At 36.3% G+C, this 26,223-nt stretch overlaps 3 protein-coding genes across 5 annotated transcripts in view; 2 read left to right on the forward strand and 1 right to left on the reverse strand.

Annotated features, from left to right (window-relative positions):
- gatad2ab (GATA zinc finger domain containing 2Ab) overlaps positions 1-6,652 on the forward strand; it is a 99,923-nt gene extending 93,271 nt beyond the window's left edge. For all 3 annotated transcript variants that reach the window (XM_056447400.1, XM_056447401.1, XM_056447402.1), the window contains exons 9-11: positions 17-426; positions 1,679-1,895; positions 4,816-6,652. In XM_056447400.1, the coding sequence (XP_056303375.1) occupies positions 17-426; positions 1,679-1,895; positions 4,816-4,949 (761 nt within the window). In that variant the 3' untranslated portion in view covers positions 4,950-6,652. The remainder of the gene's footprint in view (positions 1-16; positions 427-1,678; positions 1,896-4,815) is intronic.
- A 3,540-nt stretch (positions 6,653-10,192) lies between these two features.
- tssk6 (testis-specific serine kinase 6) lies at positions 10,193-10,999 on the reverse strand. The gene has a single exon (XM_056448568.1). It carries the CDS (start codon positions 10,997-10,999, stop codon positions 10,193-10,195), a length of 807 nt encoding a protein of 268 aa, XP_056304543.1.
- Positions 11,000-13,064: 2,065 nt separating this feature from the next.
- Positions 13,065-26,223, forward strand: part of yjefn3 (YjeF N-terminal domain containing 3) — a 72,159-nt gene continuing 59,000 nt past the window's right edge. The window contains exon 1 of the mRNA XM_056448384.1: positions 13,065-13,475. Within this exon, the coding sequence (XP_056304359.1) occupies positions 13,417-13,475 (59 nt within the window). The 5' untranslated portion in view covers positions 13,065-13,416. The remainder of the gene's footprint in view (positions 13,476-26,223) is intronic.

Below are 26,223 nucleotides of genomic sequence, written 5' to 3' on the forward strand. Positions count from 1 at the left end.
TGTGTTTTCGCTCCAGGTAAGCATCAACAGAGTGATTCTGCGTCCAACACGGCACCCAAGGAACCCTTCACATGCGCCCAGTGCCAGACGGACTTCACCTCTCGCTGGAGGCAGGAGAAGAACAACGGCTCCATCCTGTGTGAGCACTGCATGAGCTCCAACCAGAAGAAAGTACTGAAGGCCGAGCACACCAGCCGACTGAAGGCCGCCTTCGTCAAAGCCTTGCAGCAGGAGCAGGAGATCGAGCAGCGCATCCTGCAGCAGGCCGCCTCGCCCAAGACCACCACCACCTCCTCTTCATCCTCCTCATCCTCGCCCGTTATTAAAGCAGAACACGTGCTGGTGTCACCGCAGTATAAGCAGGTGCGCGCGTCGCTGCCCCAGCAGACCAACAGGGGTCACTACCACACCACAACCATCAAGCAGGTAAAGGACACTCATACCATGCCTGTGTATTTTACATTTTTAAAATCTCTCTGTCTATCTATTTGTCTTTCTTTCTTCCTTTTTTCTTTCTTTCTTTTCTCTTTTTCTTTTTTCTTTCATCCTTTTTTCTTTCTTTCTTTTTTCCTTTTACTTTCTTTTTTCTTTCTTTCTTTCTTTTTTCTTTCTTTCTTTTTCCTTTTACTTTCTTTTTTCTTTCTTTCGTCATTTTTCTTTCTTTCGTTCTTTTCTTTTTTCTTTCTTTTTCCTTTTTTCTTTCTTATTTCTTTTCTTTCTTTTTTTTCTTCTACCTTTTTTTCTTATGCTTTTTTCTTTTATCCTTTTTTCTTTCTGTTCTTTTTCTTTTTTCTTTCTTCCTTATTTTTTTCTTTCTTTCTTTCTTTCTTTCTTTCTTTCTTACTTATTTTTCTTTCTTTCTTTCTTTCTTTCTTTCTTTTCTTCTTTCTTTCTTTTTTTCTTTCTTTCTGTCTTTCTTTCTTTTTTTCTTTCTTTCTTTCTTCCTTTTCTTTTTTCTTTATTTCTTCTCTTTTTTCTTTCTTTCTTTTTTCCTTTATCTTTGTTTCCTTTTTCTTTCTTTTCTTTCTTTTTCATTCTTTCTAAAATCACTTTCTAAAAACACTTAAGTTAACTTAATAGTTTACAAATTTAAGTGGACTGAACATAAAACAAAAAATTGGCCAAAGAAATGACAAGAAGTGTGTTGTTTCAGCTCATTTTCAACAGGTAGTTTGAACAAACAGAAGTAATTATTATTTTTTTTTTTTGAGTGCAGAATGGTTTGTCAGGAGTATTGTAACTAAAAACATTAAATAAAAGTTGTGTTTTTTTTTATTTTGGGTTTTAAGTTTACAATGTAAATTCTATTAGGTTAATTTGTTTGGTAAACAAAGCAAGTCTCATATAATACATCTACTAAAAGTCTGAAAATATTACTTTACAAACTTTATTGTAAATAAATCACTTGCATATCACGCAATAAGAATACTGAAATTAATATACATTTACAAACATTTACATAAGTCAATAAATAGACCCAACAATGGGCTAAACATCTGTGGATTTCTGTGTGTGCAGATTCTTTGTGGGCTCATGGCATTAGCCTATGACATTAGCCTAAGTTATTCACTCTTTCCATTTTTATCGCCAATATGCAACAATGTTACTCTCTCTAATTAAGATTTCATGAATCAAGTGTATAGCATCATGTGTTCACCTGGCATGTTTTTCTCCTCAGACTCCAGGCCAGCTTTCCCGCACCGTGCAGCAGGTAGTGAATGCGGGCGCACGTGTGAGCCACAGCTTTTCCACCTCCTCTCAGCTCCAGAACGCCGCCACGGCCGCCGCGCTGGTCAGCAGGCCAGGTAAGCATGCCGTGAGGGCAGGGGAAAAGGGCACCAGCAGCAACAAAGCCACCACCAATACCTGGAGGAAACAGAACAGCGGCACCACAGGTAGATGACGCCTACTTAAAAAAAACTGCCCCTTCCTGTCTCCTCTTTTCCTGTATCCTACCACCGTATTTAGTGTACATTGATAGCAAAGGGCAAAAACTGGGCAGAGGTGCCACTGTAACAGAGTATAACACACTATAGGTATAGGTAAACAATAGTTTAGCCTGTTCTGACCTTTTCCCCCACATTTTCCAAACATTTCTGAAACAGAAGCTAATTTTAGTTTTGTTAACTTACTAATGTTTTTTTTAACATTTGACATGGTTTCGGCTTGTTAAGTTTTATTTATTTTTAATACATTTTATTTTTTACCATTCTTGAAATGTTTTCCTTTTTTTCTTCTTCTTCTTCTTCTTCTTCTTCTTTTTTTTAAATCATCAACTGTTCCCATCATAACAGTTTTGTTGCAGTGCAGTGCCAGTTTTTGAAGGAAAAATGTTTTGCATCATGAAAATAAGTGTAATAAATGTATCTATTATAATATAACAATTGTTATTATTAAGAAGTGAGCAATCCTAAACCTGTTACCATCGTAAATATTCATTTAATAATTACTAATATTTATACATTTTGTTGTTTTTATATCATATTTATATCATATATATATATATATACACACACACACACATGGTTGCAGTTGAATTTTTTTTCTTTTTTAAATATTTCCCAAATGATAATAATATTTTGTGTTCTGAAGAAAGTCTTATTTTATTTCGTCTAGAATAAAAGCAGTTTTTAATTTTTTATGAACCATTTTAAGGTCAAAATTATTAGCCCCTTTAAGCTATTTTTTTTTCAACTGTCTACAGGCAATTACTTGCCTAATTACCCTAACCTGCCTAGTTAACCTAATTAACCTAGTTAAGCCTTTAAATGTCACTTTAAACTGTATAGAAGTGTCTTATATCTAGTCAAATATTTTATATATATATATATATATATATATATATATATATATATATATATATATATATATATAATTTTTGTGAAAAGCGCTATACAAATAAACTTGAATTGAATTGAATATGGTAGTTTTAAATTTTAAAGCACAAGATTGCCATGTGATTTTAAAATCACATGGGGACTAAATAACAAAATGAACATAAAAAAAGACCAACAAAAATGGAAAAAAAACATGATTATTGTTCATCAGCGTAATTATTTTTTACTTTTTTTCTTTTCTTTTTTTCTTTTATATTGCATTACTATGTAAATCCAAACAATACCTTAAATTCTTCAACTCGGTTATCATGATTTGCACAGCAAACCACAGTAAAAATTCAAATAGTACGAGGGCTGCACGATATTGAAAAAAACCTGACATTGCGATATTTAAATTTTTCTGCGATATATATTGCGACATTGCGTCTATTTGGAAAGAATTCATAATTTTTGATACATTGGGATGATTTTGTAAAGCAGTGCATCTACATAAATTACAATAAACCAATCACAAACATTGACAATACTGTAAAAATAATATATACAGTGCTTTATGATTTTCTGGAAGTCTAGCAATATTTAGATACACAAATTTAATGTAAATTAGTCTATATATTAGGCATGGGCCGGTATAAGAATCTGACGATATGATAACCTTGTATAAAAATATAAAAGTATTGTGATTACTGCTCTAAAATAAGTTGTCTGGCTAAAAAAACAACTTTCTTCCCCTTTGAACACTATTTTATTTTAAGAAACATTTTAAATGTTTTGGATCAGTAACTTTTGATATGGAGGTTCTTTTTCTGCGTGCCCTAAAAAAAACTAAATGAAATAGTTTTGAAAAACATGTAAAAAACAAACAACAACAAAAAATTACATATAGTTGAAGTCAGAATTATTAGCCACCATTTGAATATTGTTTTCTTTTTTAAATATTTCCCAAATGATGTTTAATAGAACGAGGAAATTTTCACAATATGTCTGATAATATTTTTTCTTTTGGAAAAAGACTTATTTGTTTTATTTCAGATAGAATAAAAGCAGTTTTTAATTTTTCAAAAAACTTTTTAAGGTATAAATTATTAGCCCCTTTAAGCTATATTTTTTTCTATAGTGTACAGAACAAACCATTGTTATACAATAACATGCCTAATTACCCTAACCTGCCTAGTTAACCTAATTAGCCTAGTTAAACCTTTAAATGTCACTTTAAGCTGTATTGAAGTGTCTTGAAAAATATCTAGTAAAATATTATTTTCTGTCATCATGGCAAAGGTAAAATAAATCAGTTATTAGAAATGAGTTATTAAAACTATTATGATTAGAAATGTGTTGAATAAATTTTCTCTTCGTTAAACAGAAATTGGGGAAAAAATAAACTGGGGGGCTAATAATTCAGGGGGGCTAATAATTCTGACTTCAACTGTATACCCTCTGAAAAGTACAGTATAACAGAAAACGTTGACTGTTTTAAAACCTTGATTTTGAAAACGGTTATCATCCCATGGCTGATATATTAATCCATTAATCTTACTTAAAGTTAGAAATGTAATTTCCTATGCCTGAATAAACTGAATTAAATAATAAAAACACACATAAATAATAAATGTTTTGGTAACTTTATGGTTAAACATTGCAAAAACTCAAATCATGAGTGTTTTCAAAAGTGTTTTTCAAATTCTGATCAATAATAATACTAATTTAACATTGTAGATCCAGCGACATGACTATTGCGTGTGCACACATTGCTATTATCAATGCTGAAACGTTATATTGTGCAGCCCTAAATGGTACATTCGTTTTTTTTAATAAGCACATTGTGGTATAATGACAAATTAGCAACAATGCTAGTTGAACTAAACCCCATTACCTCGCTATCACACTCTTCAAACAGTCCTTATTCAGAAACACCACATAGTTAAATCTCTTTTAAATATAATAGAGTATATAACCACTTCACAATCTCTCCCGGCAGGTGTCACCATGGCTTATGTGAACCCCAGTCTGTCAGTGCACAGGACAACGTCTCCGGTGGACCGTCAGAGAGAGTACCTCTTGGACATGATCCCTTCCCGCTCCATTTCCCAAACGGCAAACACATGGAAATAATGCTCCGATGAAAATATTCTCCCAGTTATAATTCTGTCTTTTTGGACGTCCGGTCGGTTCTCGGTATCAGACAACCTGCCGTTAAGCAATAATAAAATGTAAAAAAGGAAAAAAAAAAGAAAGAAAAAAAAGCTATATTTTCTCTCCATTTCTCCTTTGTTCCGAGACCCTTAGTTTGTACAGTCACAGGTAAGACCCCATAGGTTATCAAATGGAGGAGCTGTACCAGGATCAGTGAGCAAGGAGAAGCAAGGACCTTTTCTTCAGGCCTTCGAATGAATCCATCTACTGAATCCCTCCATTACCCAACGGGCTTTAGCGATCTAATACACATCCGCGGTCATGACCCTCAATTTACGGAGCAGTTGCTCCATCAAGTGAAACTAAAGCCTCCATTAGGCGTTTTTAGAAGCTCGTGGACACTTGGGATGGAGGACACAGGACCGTGCAGTTCCTGCAAGACGCCAGAGATTGTTTTATGACCTTTCAGTGGACCATCTATATGCTTTATCTACCCGCAGCGTCTCTTGAACAGATACGGGAGTTTATGTTTGTGTTTTTTCGTTTGTTTGTTTGTGTTTTTTAGCTTCACTGTGGACTCATTCCACCATTTTGGAAATGGCCTTTTTTTAAAGGCCGCGAGTTTAAGGAATTGTTATTTGTCGTTGAGGTGGTTATACATCTGCTGGTGTAGTGTGTATTTTTAAATACTTTGGGTTGTTTCATTTTCTTTTCTTTGTAAGCTTATAAAAGGCATTTAACCAAGAATTGTGCATCAGGGATGGTTACAGAGATGGACGTAACTAACATAAATAAGCAGCAGCTGCAACAGGACTACTAGTAGATCGTCTTCTTTCTTTTTTCTTTTCGTTTGAGCAATGGTAGCTCTTTTTTTTTATTTTACAGAAACAAGTTACACATTTAGTTACCGTTGTGATGTGCTTCCCCTTTAGGCTTTTTCGCAGCAGCATCTAGGCATTATTCGGATGTTGTGTTATTTATAAATGTCACTTTAGATGAAGGATATCCCATTAGTTCCTTCCCAAATAGATTCAGAAGGTTGTGAATTGAAGATCGGACTGTGTTTAGGGTGTTTGAATGCTTCAAATGTCCTGTTTTCGATCCTGTTGGAAGTCATGGCTTAATCGTTCCTTAAAGGAAATGCTTGGGTTGAAAGCATTACTGCTTATTGAATGTAGCACGGGATCTTAGCTAAATGAACTTAAGTCCTACCTGTTTAGGTGGTGGTCAAGTTGTTATTATAATTATTTTTTTTTACCATCTTTCGTTTTGCTTTCATCTGATTTGATTCGCTAGCAGTATGCTCTGTATTTTAGCTGAACAGTTATGTATGTTATAAATGACGGCTCCGATTTCTTAGTCAACACAGTCCAACGAACATGTCAATCGATTCGATCTTTTCGATTCCCCTTTCTCGGTCAGCGATCTTGAAAGCCTCTGGAATGTTTTCCACAGAGACCCCCATTTTTTTTTTAAATGCTGTTCTGACTACTGCCTGCTGCTGACAACTAACACCATTCCATTTCCTCCTCGGATGCTGCCGTCGTTTATTGTGTAGCATCTCTTTTATGAATTGTAAAAAAAATTAATAAAACAAAAAAAAAACTTTTTTTTTTTTCATCTGTTTCTGCTCTATCAGTTAATAATTATAATAAAAACTAATTTTAACCTGTTTCGTCTGACATGTGGGTCTGTTTTGAGTGTGATGTAATTTGATCAGGTTTCGAGTGTTTGAGAGGATGTGAAGTAGCCTAGTCAGGGTGGATGACAGTAAATTTTATATGAATGAAAATGAAATGGGATATTTATTTTTAGAGGAATACAATTTTTCCCTTTAATTAGCTGCTCTATCAAATGGTTGACCATAGTTTGATTGTTTTAAATAATGACCGTCGAAGTCATTTAAAGAATGACCGTTTTATATAATGGTTTACACTGGTTAAGTGTTGTCCCGCATGCAGAGAGTGGTCCACTGATGGATGGCTGAACCTTTAATCTTTCAACTGATTCCAAGGTCTCACAGACTTTCTTGGGCAGTTCTGACTGTTCCTTCTGAATATCATTCGTCCCCACATGGATAATTCATTTTGCAGTCTTGTGCTTTTTCAGAATTTCCTCAAGTTCTTTGTTTACATCAGAAACTGTTGCATGAGGGAAGCAGTATATAATTGTAGCTTTTCTTCTAAAATTCCTGATTATTGAATCTCCTACAACTAGTGTTCTTATCTCAGGTGCGATTGGAGCAGAATGCCGCTTTCTAGTCGGCCTTGAGCCTGTGTTCTATGCAGGATTAGCTGCTGAGTCATGCGATCTCTGTCTGACTGCATTTGGGGATTCTTCACCCATATTACTCAACTTTATATCTGTTCTGAAGCTGCATTTGAGTCCGAGCTGTATTTGGGGTAGAAGACGCTAATGCGACAGCATCTGACCCCGCGAGTACCCTTTGGTCTTGCACCTTGTTTTGGCCATTTGTTATCACGCACATTTTCAACAGTTTTATTCAGTTTTTTCTGTGCTCAAAACAGTGGCAAGAATAGATTTATGGGACTCACCGGCTGTATGCTGTGAGGGTCCACAATGAAGCGGTCCTGTGTGATCCGGCAGTTCTGGTCGGATCGCAAGTAACTTCGTTTTAAGCACTGCAATCTTTTGTAGAAGTTTGTGGCAGTTTGTACAGCAGTGAGATTCTGATTTAATCCGATCCAGAGGCATTTTACAGCCGCGTTTTCTCGTCTCAGGAATGTAAGCAGCTGGTAGCGGGAGGATTGTTTAGACGATAATTTTCCTTTTGTTAGTAAAGCTATATTCCATAAAGTTTGTAGATTCGATGTAGATCTTCAAGCTGTGTTTTTTGAGCACTGTGCTGATAGGCTCAAGTAAAATTAGGGTATAAAATATAAAAGCAAGAGTGCAAAGAGCAGAGCAGACGTCCGAACAGTAGCAAAGCAGGAAGTAATCATAGTATATTTATTAATTCTGGTACTTTTACCATAAACCGACATCTCAACCATTTGGTAGAGGTTGATATTTTAGAAATTATGGGATGTGTTGGGAAAAAATGCATTGAGTGTGTTAACTAGCGACATTAGAAGGACATTAGGGGAAAAAAATCTTGGTGGGGCAGTTAAAGGGTTAATAGAGACTAGAAATGCTTATTGATAAATGTGAGCCAGAATTGTAAGCTAAAATAAATAGCCAATAATGTTACATTTTAAATGTCATGAAGTGTATATGATTTAGAGACAAATCAAAACACTTGAATATACTGTTTTGTTTTGTTTGTTGCCCCAGTAAACTAAAATTCCCCCCAAATCTTGTCGAGTGTGTATATACATAAAGATTTATTTGACACATTAAAAGGCTCTATTTAAGGATCCACAATGCAGCCCCAAAATAATAATAGTCATTTTAAATATACTTAGCTGCCGTCCTTCAAATACAATAGGTTCTGACTATTGACTGTAAAAGAAATGGACGTAGTATCCATGACGTCACCCATTGGTTTCTGAAGAACGCAAAAGAAGCTACCAGTAGGCGTGGGTGTGGCCAACCGGTGCCATTTTGTTCACGCATCATTGGACTGACCGGGGGATACCAAACAAGGGCAAGTAGGCGGAGCAAAATGCTAGCATTTTGCTTAGATGGGCTTTTCTTTGGGAGAAATGCTTAATACTTCATTACCTGCGACTCGTTTGTGTTCTGACCACATTTGCTTGGTTGTGTACTATACCAATAAAGTGTTTAATCTTTTAAAAACACTGTTGTAATGCATTGAGCCACTAAACATTGTTCTTATGATGCTTTTCAACAGGAGGAAAAGGTGAATTACTTCCAAATACAGTCCTTGTTGGTAAATGCAAAGCTATTGATGAAATCCACACATAACACTGTATGACCATGTTTCAGATAGCCTGTTCTATAGCTTACAGCTGATCAATCTGTCAGATTCTGGAGTGCATTACAGGTCTAAAGAAAAATATAAATGATCTTAAATAACACAAATACATTTATAGATATGCTATATAAGTATATAATTTCACTCACTTGGGAAATGGAGGCCACGTGAATGGTTTGTGAGCACAATTAAGTGCACACAGCATGCTCTATTGTCTGATAATTGTAGGAAATTATTCCAAAAAGCAACTGTTAAGCCACATAAAACAAAACAAAAACATGATGTATATGCAGAGTTCAATAGCTAATGAGCCGGAATCAGCTGAGGTGAAGTGGAGATCAGCGAGACCTAGCTTTCACTCAAGTGGCCACGCCCTTAATTATGCAGACTTAATATAAATGAAAAATTTATATAAATAATATAAAATGACTTAATATAAATAAAAAAAAATTCACCCCCTCACAATTGTCATGAAGGGTAATATTAGCTAAATGACCCAAAATCGTTATTTGTACCAGGCTGCAAACACCTTTTTTTCTGCTATAAAGTTGGCCATTTTAACAGTGGGGCAATAGAAATTTGCTCTATTATGGAGCCAGGACTAGCGGATTTTCGATGAATTGCAGTTTCAGCTACTTTCATATTTGCTTCACAAGGGAGAGTGGGAGGTTGCTGCTTGGTGTTGACCATTCAGCACATAAGTCTCAAACTGGATTCCTGAAGGGCCGCAGCTCTGCACAGTTTTGCTCCATCCCTAGTTAAACCCAGCTGATCAAACTAATGAAGGTGTTCAAGACTACTGGAGACCATTAAGCAGGTCTGAGTTGGAAGTGGTTGGAGCTGATTTAGCAGTAACTGTTTGTTTTCTAGTCATTTGGAAATGTAACACATTGACATTTATCATTTTTATATGCACTTTTTATGTTACTCTAAAACAATTTTTCTCAACCATGTTCCTGGAGGACCACCAGCTCTGCACATTTTCTATGTCTCCTTAACCAAAGACATCTGATTCAGATTATCAGCTCATTAGCTGATACTGAAAGACCTGTAATAAGTGTGACAGTCAAAGGAGACATCCATAACATGCAGTGCTGGTGATTCTTCAGGAACATGGTTGAGAAACACTGATCTAAATAACCAAATTTAAGCAATCTCTGTTCCTCTATAACCATTCATCCTCAGAATGTTCCCACAACACAATAAAACCGATCATTTTCCTCAATCCAATGTCCGTAAACTCAAATATAAAGACACACCATTCCAACTTGAATAGATTTTATTCATTTGTAATCCCACACATGGCTTTATTAGCTGTTGTGCTTTAGCTCTGCAGCCAAGAATGTTCGGCCACCTGTTGAATAGTTGGCCGTGTGGAAGGATTTATCTGGAGCAGAGTTCTGATAAAAACCCGGCATGGTTCCTCAACAGCGACATTACTTGGATAATCCAATGGCCTCTGCTGAAGAAGGCGAAGTCGTCTAACGTTGGTGTCATCGTATGGCATTGTTCCAGTCACCATGACATACAGAACCACCCCGAGGCTCCATACGTCATACTTCTTTGGATCATACGGTGTTCCTGTGATGACCTCCGGTGGAGTGTAGGCCTGAGATCCACAGAATGTATGACTGAGCTCTGAAGGGTCTTCAACGAATCGAGCAAAGCCGAAGTCTGCAATCTTAACTCGCTCATCGGCTGTTAACAGTATGTTTTCACACTTCAGGTCCCGATGGACAATGTTCATTTGGTGGAGGTAGTTGATAGCGCTGACCATCTGCGCGAACATGGTTTTACTTAGGTCTTTCGGGATGTGATTGACCTCATGTATCTTCTGAAGGAGATCTTTCTCCGCAGCCTCCATCACGATGCAGAGTCGCTTTCCAGCCACCTCAATGCATTCGAACATTCGGATGATGTGCTCGTGATTCACCCGTCTCAAAACCGCAAGTTCCCTTGGGAGAAACTTTTGGATGAAATCCTCAGGGCCCCTCAAGCGGTCTACAATTTTGATGGCCACCTTACAGCAGTGCTTCTGTGAGGTGGCGAGCTTGACTCGAGAAAAAGAGCCTTCACCAATTGAGGTGAGGAAATTGTAGCCCATGCCTTTCAAAACGTTGTTAATAGACATTGTCTCAACAGATGTATACTACAACCTCAGCAGAACTGAATAGCTTGAGTTTGCACTGCATTCCTCACCCATGTCATAAGAATGTACATTCCACTGTGTTCTTTAAGCATTCTATTCTATGATGTCATCATAGATCATTCTACAGGTTAAGAATGGTGGAAGCAGTGATTTAGGCCCCTGTTCTCTGCAATCAGTTATTAAATCCCAATTAATGCACAACATGGACCTATTTCCACCTTTTATTAGCATTTTAAACGATCTGATCAAGTGGTCAGCTGAGATGCTTAACCTGGTTCATGATATTAACAAGCACTCAAATATTAGACATTTGATCACTTGAGCGTTTACACCATAAAATCAATCCACTCAATTGTTTTTGACTCTGTAAGTGCTCAAAAGCTCACTGTTTTAGACCCTATTTACACCTGCGTTTAGTGTTGTCCTCTTGTGTTCAGATTAATGAGAACACAGTAATAGATGAAAATGAGTTTCTGTTTCAGTTTCAGTTTCTGCCATAGAATAAAATATATAGGAAAGTATAACTAGTCTATATTCACATATACATATGTTTATTGTTTGCTGTAGCAGCTGATCTCACTATTTGACTGTTTCATACTTTTAAACATTGTTAAAAAGTAATAATTACAATCTTAATCTATAAAAAAAATTAACAATTAAATTAAAACTTCACATTAGCCTGCTTTCCTTAAAAAAATAACAAAGAAACGTATTTGTTATTTGGGGGAAACACCTGTTGTGCCGGTAGGCGCACCCTCTCTAAATGTGCATCTATTAACTGAAATTAATTATGAAAATTACTTAATAAATACAGCACAAATGAGAGTGACTGAGGTGAGTTTCACGAACGGAACCTTTCCCTTGCAGAAGATAAATAAATAATTAGATTGACTTTAAAGAATATCGATGAGATTAAATTGTTTAATGTGTGATTTAGTTTAAAACAGCAACAATTTTGTGTTCCACGTAGTCTAAATGTCTGTTTAAAAAAACTAATTTTAGGCTACACTACAGTCAATATTATTATTTTACATTTATTTGTAAATCTTTTAAAATGTGTTTCATCTCTTGTCCTTGCTTTATCCATCATAATAATAATTTTACGTTTTAATCAATTATGGCCTTTGATTTTTTTTTTTTTTTTTAAACGTAGTCTGAGAATGCTAATGAAAGTCTATGAGGGGTTGCATTTTGCGGCAGGGGTGTTTCTCGGCACAACACCGAAGCACCCTGAGGAAAACCACGCGAACACGGGAAGAACATGCAAACTCCTCACAGAAATGCCAACAGATCCAGCCGAGGCTCGAACCAGAGACCTTCTTTCCGTGAACATTGTAATATGTTACTTTTAAAGTAACTTTACCCAACACTGCCTTTAAAGACTTTCCATCACACCAACCGTTTACGTCTTTCATTTTGTCTGAGGCGGGCTACAGTCTTCCCCACGTGATCGGATTTCAGAGCCACCAAAATGGTTCTTCAGTCGTTTAAAACGTGGAAAAAGTCGTTAAATATCAGCGACAATCGTTTTCACAGATACCTTAATAGTATAATTACCAATTTGTTAAGTAAGAGTACGTTTTGTCGAGTTTTTTTGGTATTATTTTGACGTCATATAATATGATACTTTCATCAGGTTTATGGTGAGTACTGAAATAATTTTCTTCATTACTTTAATTATTGCATGTTTGGGTATGTATCTCAATGAACTCAAGCCTAATTTACTACGTTTATTTCCCCAACAGAAGAACTTTATGCCTGCAGAGACACGATATGACCTCTAAACGGCAGTGTGGTGTTAATTTATATCACTCTCCATTAATCCATCTTAGAACACTTACATTATGCAAAACATTGCTTGTTGCTCGTTTCAAATGCAAATGGACTAAACCATGCATATTTATAACAAGATTAAACACTTTAAAATATAATATTGCTGGCTTTGTATGCTAGCAGCATCTCTGTTTATAAGACTTATAAATTATATTGTTCTCAAAATCCTCAGACCTTGCATAATAACAGCTCAACACGTGAATATATGCATGATCAGTAGTATTACGCAGATAATGTGCCAAAACATCTCCATGATGAATAAGCGTTCAAATCAAAATAGACACATTCACACTCCTCTACTGAGGATGCTACATCTGAAAGGGATGCAGTTTATGCTTGACTGAGCTCTCCAGCATCAGGGGTGCTCAGCCAATCAGACGGCACTCCCGGTGTCTCCCTGCCTCTTAATTGGCTGACACTTCCAGCAAGAGTAGCTGATCTACGCGTGGAGCCTGGCTTTATCAGCCAGTAAGCCAGTAGACCGAAGCAGGGCACACACAGTGAGAATAGAAAGAGCAATAAGAGGGTGACTGTTGCTAGAGATAAGCGCTGCCGAATCAATCAAGATGAACCACAGCTCCAACGAGAAAGAACCTGAGACCATAGAGCCACTGCGTTACCTCAGGTATGCTATGTTTTTTTCGTTATTATGCCTCATAATGTGAGCAAATTGGACTGGTTTGTGTTTAAATGCGTCTTAATAAGGGTGAATAATGTTTGTATCATTACTTCAGGCTAACTGAATGTAATTTGGGACACAGAACTATGACTGTAATATCTCTTACTGTCTAAAGAAAATGCATCTAACTTAATTTCCTCCAAGCTTTCCTGTTTGCAAAACTAAGGGACGTTGATTAAGATCAACGGGCTTTAATAACCTGGCATGCAAGCAGCAAACAGGTGGAAGAAACGCTGCACTTGAGGTCTCTCTACAGCAGTTTGTGGGTGATTTAGGTATGTCTGTAAAGGTGATGTGACATTTTAGCTGCTATTTGTTGTGATGGCAACACCACGGTCAAAGATCTGCTCTTTAAACAAGCGGGAGGCCGCCTGTTTTCTGATCCCAGTGAAATATGGCATCTGTCAGAGCACATTATCAGTCTATAAAAGTGTCTAATTCGATCTTGCGCCTGACAAAGTGCCTCGTATTCTTGTAAGATACTGATTCAGCACAGTGTAACTGGAGAATGTCTATAAAACGATACAGAACAAATGGTGTTTTGATCATGAGCCTGAACGGCACGAGGTTTGCTTTCCTGGCAAAAGAGGCCCTTGAAGCTCTTCACACCAGCCCACGGCGTTTTGAATACGGTGGTCGGCAAGAGACGAGGCAAATTATACACTTTAAGAGAGGACGGAATAATAGGATTTAAGGATTTGAGGTTTAACGGCGTGAATTCAGGGGAGATTAATGTTTCTACTGTTAGTTAAACCCCTAATAATGTTGGTTTAGCATGGATCTATCACACAGTGAGAACGCAAACAATTGGCATTTCTAGTATTGTTTTTTATTTAACACATTGATTTGTGGATTTGTAGTGTGGATCCTGGGATTTGTATGTGCTAATGGCCCCTGTGTCCTTTTATTGATGTCAGGTATTGACGCCGATACTAAGACAGACAACCCTAGGTTAGAACCAGATGGGTTTCAGGTCGCCATGCTGTTTTGTGCAGTTTTGTCTGTAGATGGCTATTTAAAATTCCTTCATTCATTCATTTTGCTTCAACTTAGTCGCTGATTTATCAGGGGTTACCACAGCGGAATGAACCACCAACTATTCTGGCATATGTTTTACTCAATGTATGCCCTTTTAGCACAGGGAAAGCTATTCATAATTACTGTACAGTGATCCCTCGCTATAACGCTGTTCAGTTTTCGCAGCCATGCAGTTTCGCAGATTTTTTCTGTGAAATTTTATGTACTTTTTTTCTATAGCGCTTTGTGTTATGCGTCCTGATTGACTCTAGATCATTGTCAATCTGTACCTCTACAGTACAGAATGCATCCAGCTTGCCAAATTTACATAAATCTTTGATCGCTAGCAGTGTAAATGGTGTACTGTACTGTATTTTTGCAAGTTTTCTCCCCACAATGTCAACGAAAAGTTCTGCACTGTCATAGGCATCTGCGGTAGCACCCAAAAGGCAGAGAAAATGGTTTTCATCTTTGGTTTCATTCTATAATACTGGGATTATTTTTCTAAGAAGGTGTGAACTTTGAGAGTGTTCAAACGAGAGAGAAAAGTTTGAAAATGTTAATGCCTGTCTGATAAAAGTGTATAAAGTGTGTATTGAGGGGTTTTACAGCCTTAAAACATCTATAATAATTGTAAAAAATAAAGCGGACTACTTTACGGATTTCGCCTATCGCAGGTTAATTTTAGAACGTAACTCCCACAAATAATGAGGGACCACGGTATTTAAAAAGTTTTATTTTTGATCAATTCTTTTATTATTTGCAGGCTATGCGAGTTATGTTATTTGCTGCGAATGACGGCGGGATTCCTTTCATTTCCATTTCAGGTGCTGTTGCCCCTCCTGTGCAATCCTCAAAACAGTCAGTTTATATAGCAGTGCATGACTGTCAGACGCGCTCTATAGTGTAAATAGACGCTGTTTCTCAAACAGATTCTTTACATATGATTTGAAGGGGAGTGAAAGTGGACGCTCTGGGTTTTGGGTGCGTATTTATATATTCATATACACATAATTGTAAAAAATAAAGCGGACTACTTTGCGGATTCCGCCTATCGCAGGACCACTGTATTTAAAAAGTTTCATTTTTGATAGATTCTTTTATTATTTGCAGGCTATGCGAGCTATGTTATTTGCTGCAAATGTGCAAGACTTCTGATTAGTTGGATTCTATAAGCTAGGAGAATAACAAATCTAAAATTATTTACGCTATAAACCAGTGTATTTGATTATGAACACAGTTTAAATTACAAATACCAATTTGCGTGACAATGTTCTGTTCACGCAGATTCAAACTACATGCTGATACATGCCAGACCAGTAAATGGTGACTCAACCTTGCTAAAACAAAGCAAACAAAAAACAGTATTATTTCAATATTGTTTTCGAAAATGTACAGATTTAAACTTGTTTTTTAAGGCCCCTAAAATGACAAAAGATTTAAAGCCCGCAATCTCTAAAATAACAATGCCAATGACTCGCGACCCCTAAATTCCTCAGAGGTGGTTATATAAATATACAAACGTTGCGCACATATAAACATGAGCATATTGACAACACGAAAAAGTGCAACAGTCTAACAACCATATTATTTTTATAGACCGTTATTAAACTAAAGAGACTGGTGGACACAATGTTTTCAGCACTTCAGTTTATTCTTGGTTTAATTTTGGAGACCATCAATCAGAGATCATTCTCAATGTACAGTTGTGGGCTGTATAAGGTATAATAAAGGTGCCATAAAGGTGTCAGAAAGTTTAACCTGGTGCTATAAAATCAATCTGCTGCAGCTGACGCTATTGCTGTGTTGGTAATTTAACATAAACAAAACGTAAAGGCTGGCGGATTTTCTTGTTTGCGTGTTGTTTTTACTTTTAAAAACTACTGTTTTTGTCTTCTGTGGTTTATGGTTAAAATATGGTAATTCTAATAGTTTAATAAAATTTATTTGAATTTTGGAAATCACCAAGTGACCCCCTGTCATTGTCCCGTGACCCTCACTTTGGGAACCACTGTCTTAGATAAAGGCTGGTGTCTTAAAAATGGACAAAGTTAGTGTGCTTTATAGGTGTATCAACCAATCAGTACTGTCTGACATCCTTTTCTGCTTTGGAAGGATTATTGATGCTATTTTCTGCCCGGGTGATTTGCTCAAAAAACACGGCTTTCAGACTCCTTAATAACAATTCAAAAACGGAGCAAGCTGAACTGGTGGTCTAGGCAAACGACAATCACGCCGCCTTCAACCCCGGTGGTGTCGCGGATAAAAGTGAGGAACGGACGCCGCCCTCACTATTCACTTGGTCGCATATATGGATGCGCTGGCCCTGGTTACGACTGTTACATACCTGTCAACCCTCCCGTTTTTCCCACAGTTCTTTTAGTATTTTACAATTTTATCCTGCTATCGTCCCATACAGATATTTTCCTGTATTCTCCCGTCTCACTTTTAATCTTTCAATGAAGGTTGGCAATAAACATTAAAAAGCTGATCCTCCCTTTGCGCACCTCATACTGCTGAACCACCAGGGGACGCTCCTTGCTCTTAAGTGTGAATCTGTTCTGCTCTTTTTATTTAGGGATGAAAACTCTTTGAAATAAATATAAAAACCACTAGGCTATTGCGCTGAGCTCAAACAGATTCTTTACACTATATTTGAACAGACACATTTACATAATAATAATGGGGCATGAGGGTTATCCCTTATTTTCACATTCAATTGTTGACAGGTATAAACTGTTATCAAATTTCCACCTCTTACATCTTCTAGATGTTCAAGCAGGAAGTGTGTAAACTGATCTAGTCATGTGACATTGACACATTCTCATTGAAAAATATCTATTTTTTAATGTGAAAGTGGAATTTCTTTATCAAAGGTGTTAAGGTGTTATTATGGTGTTGAACTCTTACCTGATTGCATGTCCGTCCTGTTGCTATTCTTCACAGCGGTGGGAAAGCTCTGTATCGCTTCTGCCGGGCTCTGGGGTTTATTTATAGATCGAGGTTCCAAATGCAATAACGGAGCAGCCTGCATGATTTGTGGTTTGTTACCAGGCAATGTATTACTTCTAATGGTGGCTCCCATTAAAGTTAGATTACGGAGGCGAGGTCTCCATTTAGTCAGTTTGTCAAGAATGCAACAGAAGTGTGCATGCTTTTGCCTAGGTATAAAAAACAGGTGAGTCTGGCTGAATGTTTTCAGTTAGTTCAAAGGGAATAAACACTGAGCCCAATGGGTTATCTTTCATTGATGTCTAATGCAGTGTTTCCCAACCCTGTTCCTGAAGCCACACCAACAGTACACATTTTCAACCTCTTCCTAATCAAAAACACCAGAAATCAACTCATTAGAATGTTAGAAGATACTCCAAAGCCTGAAATGTATGGGTTAAATAAGGGAGACATCCAAAATATGTACTGTTGGTGTGCCTGCAGGAACAGGGTTGGGAAACACTGGTCTAATGATCCATTTAGTTGTAAGATCATGGAGGTGGATCACTGTCACTGTTCTCAGCTGGTCAAGCAGAACACTGTCACACTCCATCTGTCTCCTCAGCTTTGATGACACAAAATATTTGATGCACCATCAATCCAGATTTATCAAATGTGATTCAGCAAACTCTTAAGCCCACACAAGGACCATTAAAACCCTGATTTACTTCAACGAAATCAAAGATCCAACTGGTGTGGTGTAATTTTACACAAAATCAGGCCAAAATGAAGTTCATTTGAGGAGTTCGAAACCGCTTGCTAGAACAAACTTTCTTCGAAACTACATCTTCGTAGTTGGAACTGCCATTGGTCTGTGGTCATGAAGTAATATGCAGATGTCTCTCTGGGTGCTTCTCAATTCTTATTTGTGGATGCTTGTTTCCCCTTTTCGCTTTCCTTGCGTCTTAGCTCATCCTTCATGATTCGAGGGCAGGACCCAGTGAAAAGATGCGAGGATGGAATTGTATCAAGTGAAATTATATATCTTTGCTTCCTTTAGCGTCATTTCAAAGTGTCAAGTAGTTACTTATGCTGAAAAGTATCTTACATCAAAAACCGCATTTACAAGAAATTAATGCTTAATATTCACATTAACAAGTCTATGAGTTTTTAAACTACAATTATTGACGCAGATGTGAAAGGGTTGTAGATTTTACACTTAACGTTTAGCCAATAAAACACTTCGGCAAAGTATCCACCTGTATATCAGATGTCCTACAAAACTGTGTTTCGCTTTTCTCCTCCTGATGTGTTTAATGAGTGTCTTCGCTGCCAAGCTGCTGCGTAATTAAGTGCCTGTATTTCTGATAGACGAGGTGAAATGTTGATGATTGGGGGGAGGGGCGGGGTTGTTTACGAGGAAAACACCTCTTCCTCTGAATGGCCGAGGTGTCCTCAAGTAACTGGGAAAATGAGCTTGATTAAGATGCCCTTGAGTAATTGTCCTCTATTTTCGTTAGCTTCTACCTCTTTTATTTTTAACTCGCTTCATTTAAAGTCACAGAAGTCATGAAACACAATGGGTGGTGTTCATTGTATGCTATTTCTAAGCTGTCGTCCGTTACCATTTCCAGAGAATGCGTGAGCGGAGAGTAGAATTCTGATTGGCATGTTTTGTGTTGGATTACGTCATGTCAGGTCTTATTTTGGCACGCTGTGTTTATTATGGATGTTCGCTTTCGCTATCACTGGAATGGCATCGGATTTTGTTACAAGTGATAAGTCAAAAACCATAGGCTAAACATTTAGGAAATGAGCAACTTATTTTATAAAAGTATGCAAAAAAGAATTGCTTTACAAGAGTAATTTACTGTAAAGCGTTCACATTAAAGCCAGATTTATTATGAAAGCAAATAGTCAATTTCGATTTCATGTTCACAGTAATTAAAACTATAATTTTTCATAACTGTCTTGGCACTGATTTAATCTTTTTATTATTAAGACACTAAAAGAACAGAGCGGCAGATAAAGTGCTTGTTTTTTTCTTGTAGGAGCAGGAATTTAATGTGGGCTTTATTTCAGCCCTTTTTTGCTTATCCACCCGAGAACTATAGTCCACCTGAGTCAGCTCGTATAAAGCCTCATTTATTGAGCTATAAAGAGGATAGATTAAAGCATATATCACCGTAAAACACCATTTCCCTTTTACTAAAACGTCCAGCTGCTTTTTCAAATGGAATCTCAGTTATTCGTCTTTTATATGTTAATCAGCCTAAGAAATCTCATCATATCAACATTCATTGAGTGCTTATATATGATTGATTTTTTTTTCCCCTCTTCTAGGGTTGAATGAGGTGGTCTGCATTTTTTTCTCTCCCTTTGACACGTATAATGAGTGTCATCACTGCTTGAGGTTGAGGCTGTGAAGTGGGGGCTGTTGGATAAGACTGACAGTGTTTCGCTTTTCTCCTCCTGATGTGTTTAATGAGTGTCTTCGCTGCCAAGCTGCTGCGTAATTAAGTGCCTGTATTTCTGATAGACGAGGTGAAATGTTGATGATTGGGGGGAGGGGCGGGGTTGTTTACGAGGAAAACACCTCTTCCTCTGAATGGCCGAGGTGTCCTCAAGTAACTGGGAAAATGAGCTTGATTAAGATGCCCTTGAGTAATTGTCCTCTATTTTCGTTAGCTTCTACCTCTTTTATTTTTAACTCGCTTCATTTAAACTCCCTGAGCTCATGTTTTAGTCAGGAACGAGTCAGAGAATAGAAGCGAAATGTGTATCTATTTTTTTGTAATTCTCTTTTTATTAATCTCAATTACACTTCTATCATTATATGAATAAACTCATGTTCATAAGCACATACTGTTCATCTAGTGTCACATTTACATGTATATTCATACCTATGTATATGACAATTGTTTAAACTCAAGTGGAGAAGAGGTTCACATTAGTAGCCAGTAATCTATCCATAGGCAGCTAACTCTGCTCCCCCTTTAATGCTTGTGAGTTTGTATTGTGGATAAAATATAGGCTGATTTATAATTACACTCAATAAAAGAGAGAAAAAGATGTATTTTGAAGATTTAACTGAAAGCAACAGGAAGGATTTAATATCAATAGCATAAGCAGGGGTTTTTATAACGTTTGCTGATGTTTTTTCACCCGAGAAGAATTACAGTAAGAGCTGAGTAATATGACAATGCATAAATGTTGATCAAATTCAGCAGGTTACATGTGTTTGTTGCCTTATTACAAACAAATGTGGCATATTTAACAATATACACATAAACCAACAAAAGATACATTTATACAGAATTCATACCTCTTTGGGGTGTTGCTGAATCTGTATATCCAGCATTTTGTGTGTGATGCATGGGAACAGTTGAGGTGCATGGCTGCTTGCTTTACACAAAGCTCATTCACTCCAATGCACGTTCTCTCCAATTTTTATAATAAATGCCCCACATACATTAATATGTTTAATACAAGCTTAGATAAACTTAAAAATCAGGACACAACAAGTTGTACACTTAAAAATGACACAATGAGTTGTAAACTTAAAACTACCATTGTTTTAATATTACTAAGAAATGTTGTGGCCAATCAAATGCAATCTGAGTCATGCATATTAATGAGTCCGTTTGCAACATAACAATTGGTATTTTGTTCCAGTTGGCCTGTTTGTTTTTCACAGAGAGTTTAAACTTACTGGATTTACATGAGAATGAGGAAACAATGGTGTTTGAGCCTCACGGTATGTAATTTCAAGGTTTGTCAAGCCTTTATATCCATATTTTCATTCTAAGGCACCTGTAATAAAAGAGGGAAAAATGTCAAAAAACAATGTACATACATGGAGTGATCTTGTGGCTAAAAAGTATCGGTTCAGGCACTGTTTTGGCACCGGTACCTTTTTAAAAGTATCGATTTAGCACTGGTATCATATAATGTTAGACGCGCGCGAGCGCTAGCAAGAAAGCGAAACCGCTCGCGCCTCAGACTGGCTCTTAAAAAACTACGGGGGACAGGGTAAATCTGCTCTTCTTCTTGGCTTTGTGGCTGTTCATCAAGACGATGACAAGGTTTGTTTGAGCCCAGATCGACCATGGCTCGTTATTATATGTATTTATAATTCCGCTATAATCTCTCGCTGTGTATTTCAAACATGGCTGGTTTTTTGTTTTCATTCTGGCTTGTTGCATAAACGAATGACGAATCTCTAAACCAATAGCGATCAGCTGCGCGTGTGGCTCCACCTTTTGGAACCCTTTTTCCTTTTTGGTACCCTTTCGAAAGGGTGCCGAAAAAGTGGTACGGTACGGTTCGGTACGCTTTTTGACAGTGGAAACGGCCATAAAAGTGTACCAAACCGAACCGTACCGTACCACTCAGTGGAAACGGGCTATTTCACATGTTTTTTGAAAGGTTACTTTGTCCCACCTTCTCTTCGTATTTTTGTTGAGATTGCGTGAAACATCGAATAAAAATGCACATTTCAAATCACTTCAAGGGACCTTTAGAAAAAGTGAGTAAAGTAAAACTGTTGCCTTAAAATATGTGCTTAATTATAAAAAGTTATTTACTAGCTTTTGAGTAAAAGAATCACTTTTTACAGTGCTCATGTCTCCATACTATTGTCCCGCCTTCTTCCTTGCTCCTTCATTTTTGTGCTAATGCAAGAATTTGAGTGTATGATCATTTTTAACCGACTTCTATTTATGCATGAAATTATTTCTAGAAAGCGGTTTAATCTGACGTTCTTCGCATTTTTCCTAAAACTTCAACATTCCAGCATAGCCTATAAGAGCTAAAGGGGGTTTGTGGGTAATTTTAGCACTCGAGAGGTAATCGCGCAGGAAACACATCAGGTATGTGATGTATAATCAGTGAAGCGAGACTCTTGGATTACAGCATGTAGTGAGAAACCATCAACTGTTATAGGAATCGATAGGAGTGTTTTTTTTCACGAGCACATGGTACGATTTCCATTAGCAGAGAACAGCTGCGAGTCAGAGGCTGATATATGGCCAAGTCTCCATAGAAACTGTGGGGCTGCAACATATTCCTATGATGTCCACATACATATTTGACAACATGGCAGTTTTCTGGAGAATGAGGAGCAAAATTGGAGCAGTTGACCAGGCAAAAGGGAATTTTCTCTTGATTTGTAGTAATTATATTTGGAGTCTTGTCCAGATTAAACATCCGGAATGTTCTGCTTCAGCTCAAGTTCTTTTGTGAAGTTTGACGGATGTGGATGGGCAACATTTTAGCTGTTTTCTGTCACTGTGCCTGTCTTAAATTGTCCCTTTTTGTTTCGCCAGAGACAGCGTAATTGGGTTCACCGTCTCGCTTGGTTGGCCTTATTACAAAGCCATTATTCTCCAGCAAAAGCTGACAGTCCGGAAACCCAAAGTTACAATTTGGCCCCATCTTTCCCTGTGTTTCATGAACATTCTTGGTTTATAGTCTTCAAATGTCATTTCAGGCCATGTTTATTTCTTTAACTGAATAAATACTGATTATTATCTGTTAAAAAGTGCTGTTTGTTAGTAATTAAATTACTTTATTATTTTATGTATTGTTACTATATAAAAAATTATAGTCACCCCGAAATCAGTTTTCTGTTGTATGTGTTTAATTAGTTAGTTAATTAGCTTATTAATTAATAACACATTTTTTAAAAGTTATTATAAACTTAAAAGGATAGTTAGCGCAAAAAATAAAATTACCTCACGATTTACTTTCGATTAGGGATGCACCGATTTGGATTTTTTGGCCGATAACCAATAACTCTTAAGATTTGGAGGTTGATAGTCGATATACTATAGCCGTTAAATATTTCAAAATGTTATATTTTTATACAGTGAACACCTGATTTTATTTTAAAAACTTCATAAAAGTTTGAACTGATCTTATAAACTGAATAGCCTACTTAAAGAAGAAAAAAAAACCAATAATTTAAAAATTGTAAGGTGATTACATAAATATATTCACGAGTTAGCATGCCAAACATAAATGATTTCCTTCACATAGCAAACTTGACTGCATAAAAATAATAGGTTAAATAACAAAATGGGATTTAATTAACAATCAAGTAAAATAAATATATATTTTTAAATAAAATAAAAATGAAGAACTAAGAACTGATACCAGCTCAAACTTTCTTGAATAAAACATGTTACAGTAATGTACAAATGTTTAATGTCTGAAAAAGCATTTTGAGAGGTGTTTTGACAGTTCAGAGCCACCATAAAAGCAAAAAGCTAAATACAGATAGTATTACTTTAGAAAATGTGGCATAAATTCGACCCATTTGGCGTTGTAGATTCTTTTGAACACATGTAGGTGCTGCTTGTCAATCAGACAACGCTTCTATGTTCGTTCTTGCTGTTAATTGCAAGAAAAATGATCGATGAAAGGTTCATGATAAACCTCTGTGAGATTGAAATTTAACCGCTGTTGCTGCTTGAAGCGCGTGCACAGAAAGCGGAGTCAGATTTTAATACAACACTTGAGCATTGAGCACAGATGACTTTATGACAAGCACAGTGCATAATATTAAGATCGAATGTGGTGGACGGTTGAGAACCCCTATGCTGGATTCAGTGACTGGCACACGTCTCGCCTGCTGCTTTTTGGGGTGCTGTGAGAGTTCTGTCGGCTCTTTATGTGTGCGTGGTAATAGCCATCACGTGCACTCGTTATAATCATTATAAATATGATGATCGAACTGAATACAATCTCACATCAACAACACATGACAAGCAATGTGTTGATAATAACGAATAATCATATTAGTCAAACAACCCAACACGTTGTTTAGCACATGTCCTGCTAATATATTTACATGTAATATTTTTTCCTGAGGCGATTTAAACCGAAATGCATAATGACACTCTATCAAACATATCTACAGTGATAATGAATATGGTTACTTTCTGAGTTATTAACGCACAGCAATACCACACAAAGAAAGAATGGAAATAAACAATGTGAGGAAAGCTCCATTATCGTGCACTGGACAAGTTTGAACAAGTTCGACCTACGCATGGGCGAGGCAGGCAGTTCTGTACAATTATGTAATCTATCGGCTTATAACGGCCTGATTTCGACATCAGAAGATAACAATATGGCTGCCGATATATCGTGCATCCCTACTTTCGATTGCCCACTTTTATGAGTTTCTTACTTCTGTTGAACACAAGATATTTTGAAACATGTTGGTTGGTTGAAATTAAATACTCAGAACAACAGTCAACTAGGTCAACAATCGAAATTGGTGAAAATAGGCATTTTTGATGCACTATATATTACGATTATTATTATTGTTATATTGCGATTTTTATTGTACGATATTTATGCAGCAAAATGCTTTGAAACTCCACATAAATGGTTAGTTCTGTGTTCTTGAATAATAGTTCGTAATAGTTCTCTGCGTTCAACTGTGTCTGCTTAATGGTGGGATCTTGTCATGCCGTAATTATGAAATTCCAACTTATAAAAACAGGCCACATCATCGTAAAACTTATAATAGTGAAGTTGGAAGTTGCTATATCAACACGGTTTTATTTAGGGATTAAAAATGTTGCACTTAAACTATAATATTTAGTCAATTAACATCCAATAATATGCAAACACAGTTCGTCACCTTAGAATTATAAGGTTCTGTTATTCATATATTCTTATTAAATGACAACTTATTTACATTATGTGATGTTTTTTATAAGTTGTTTACATTTTAAACCTTTTTTGTTTTTTAAATAAAAAATCTTATCTACAAAGTCGAACTCTAGCTTAGCTCTATAAGGTTCTGTCTGTAAGCCAATCAGCATTTTGAATGCATGCACGAGGACTAATCAGAATCAGTTTTGTCAGACAGCTCCATTGACAGTGGAAAAGACCAAAAAGAAACACAAAATCAGAAGCGACTAAATAATGCCACACCACATAAAATTGAGAAGAAACCTGGAACTGAAAAGATGAGTGTAAAAGCTATGATTTAGAAGCGTTTTTGAGATTTGAAATGTTGAATTTTACATTGTTGAAAAAGAAACGTTTATTAAAAAATGTTTATATTAAATGTGAAATATTTTTATTTGTGTATAGTCAGTGAAACATTTTTTAGTGTTTATTAAACTTATTTGCGCATTGTCTGTTTTCTTTTAAAGTCTTAAAATTTGATATTAAACCTTAAAGGACAAATACTTAATTTCATTTATGGGACAAATAATTCAATAAATACAATTCAAAAAGTCATATAAAACACAAAATTCAATAAATATGATCATATTAATTACATAAAATGAACATCTGCACTGGATAAAATATTAGCATAGTGTCGCAGGCTTATTTTGAACCACAATAAATATTCATCCTAAAACATTAATTAAATGTTATAGAAAGCTAAAATTGAACTTTCTCTAGCATCAACATATTGTTACACCAATTTTTTTAAACTAAATTAATAAGCAGAGATAGTATTTCTTGAAAAGTAATGCTTTATTAATGATCTGCCAGAGAGAACCTTATAATGCCATGGTGATGAGATTTGAATTTATCTTTTTCCTAAAGTCTAAATTCATATTTATGATGCATCAATATTAGGGGTGGGAGGAAATATCGAAAAAACCATAGTATGTCAATATTTTTGCTGCAATATATATATATAATATTAATTAATAAAAATATAATAATAATTTGATTAATATTATAATAATATTGATACACGCATTCCCAGTCT

Source organism: Danio aesculapii, chromosome 22 (genome assembly GCF_903798145.1).
Source record: "Danio aesculapii chromosome 22, fDanAes4.1, whole genome shotgun sequence".
Taxonomy (NCBI): Eukaryota; Metazoa; Chordata; class Actinopteri; order Cypriniformes; family Danionidae; genus Danio; species Danio aesculapii.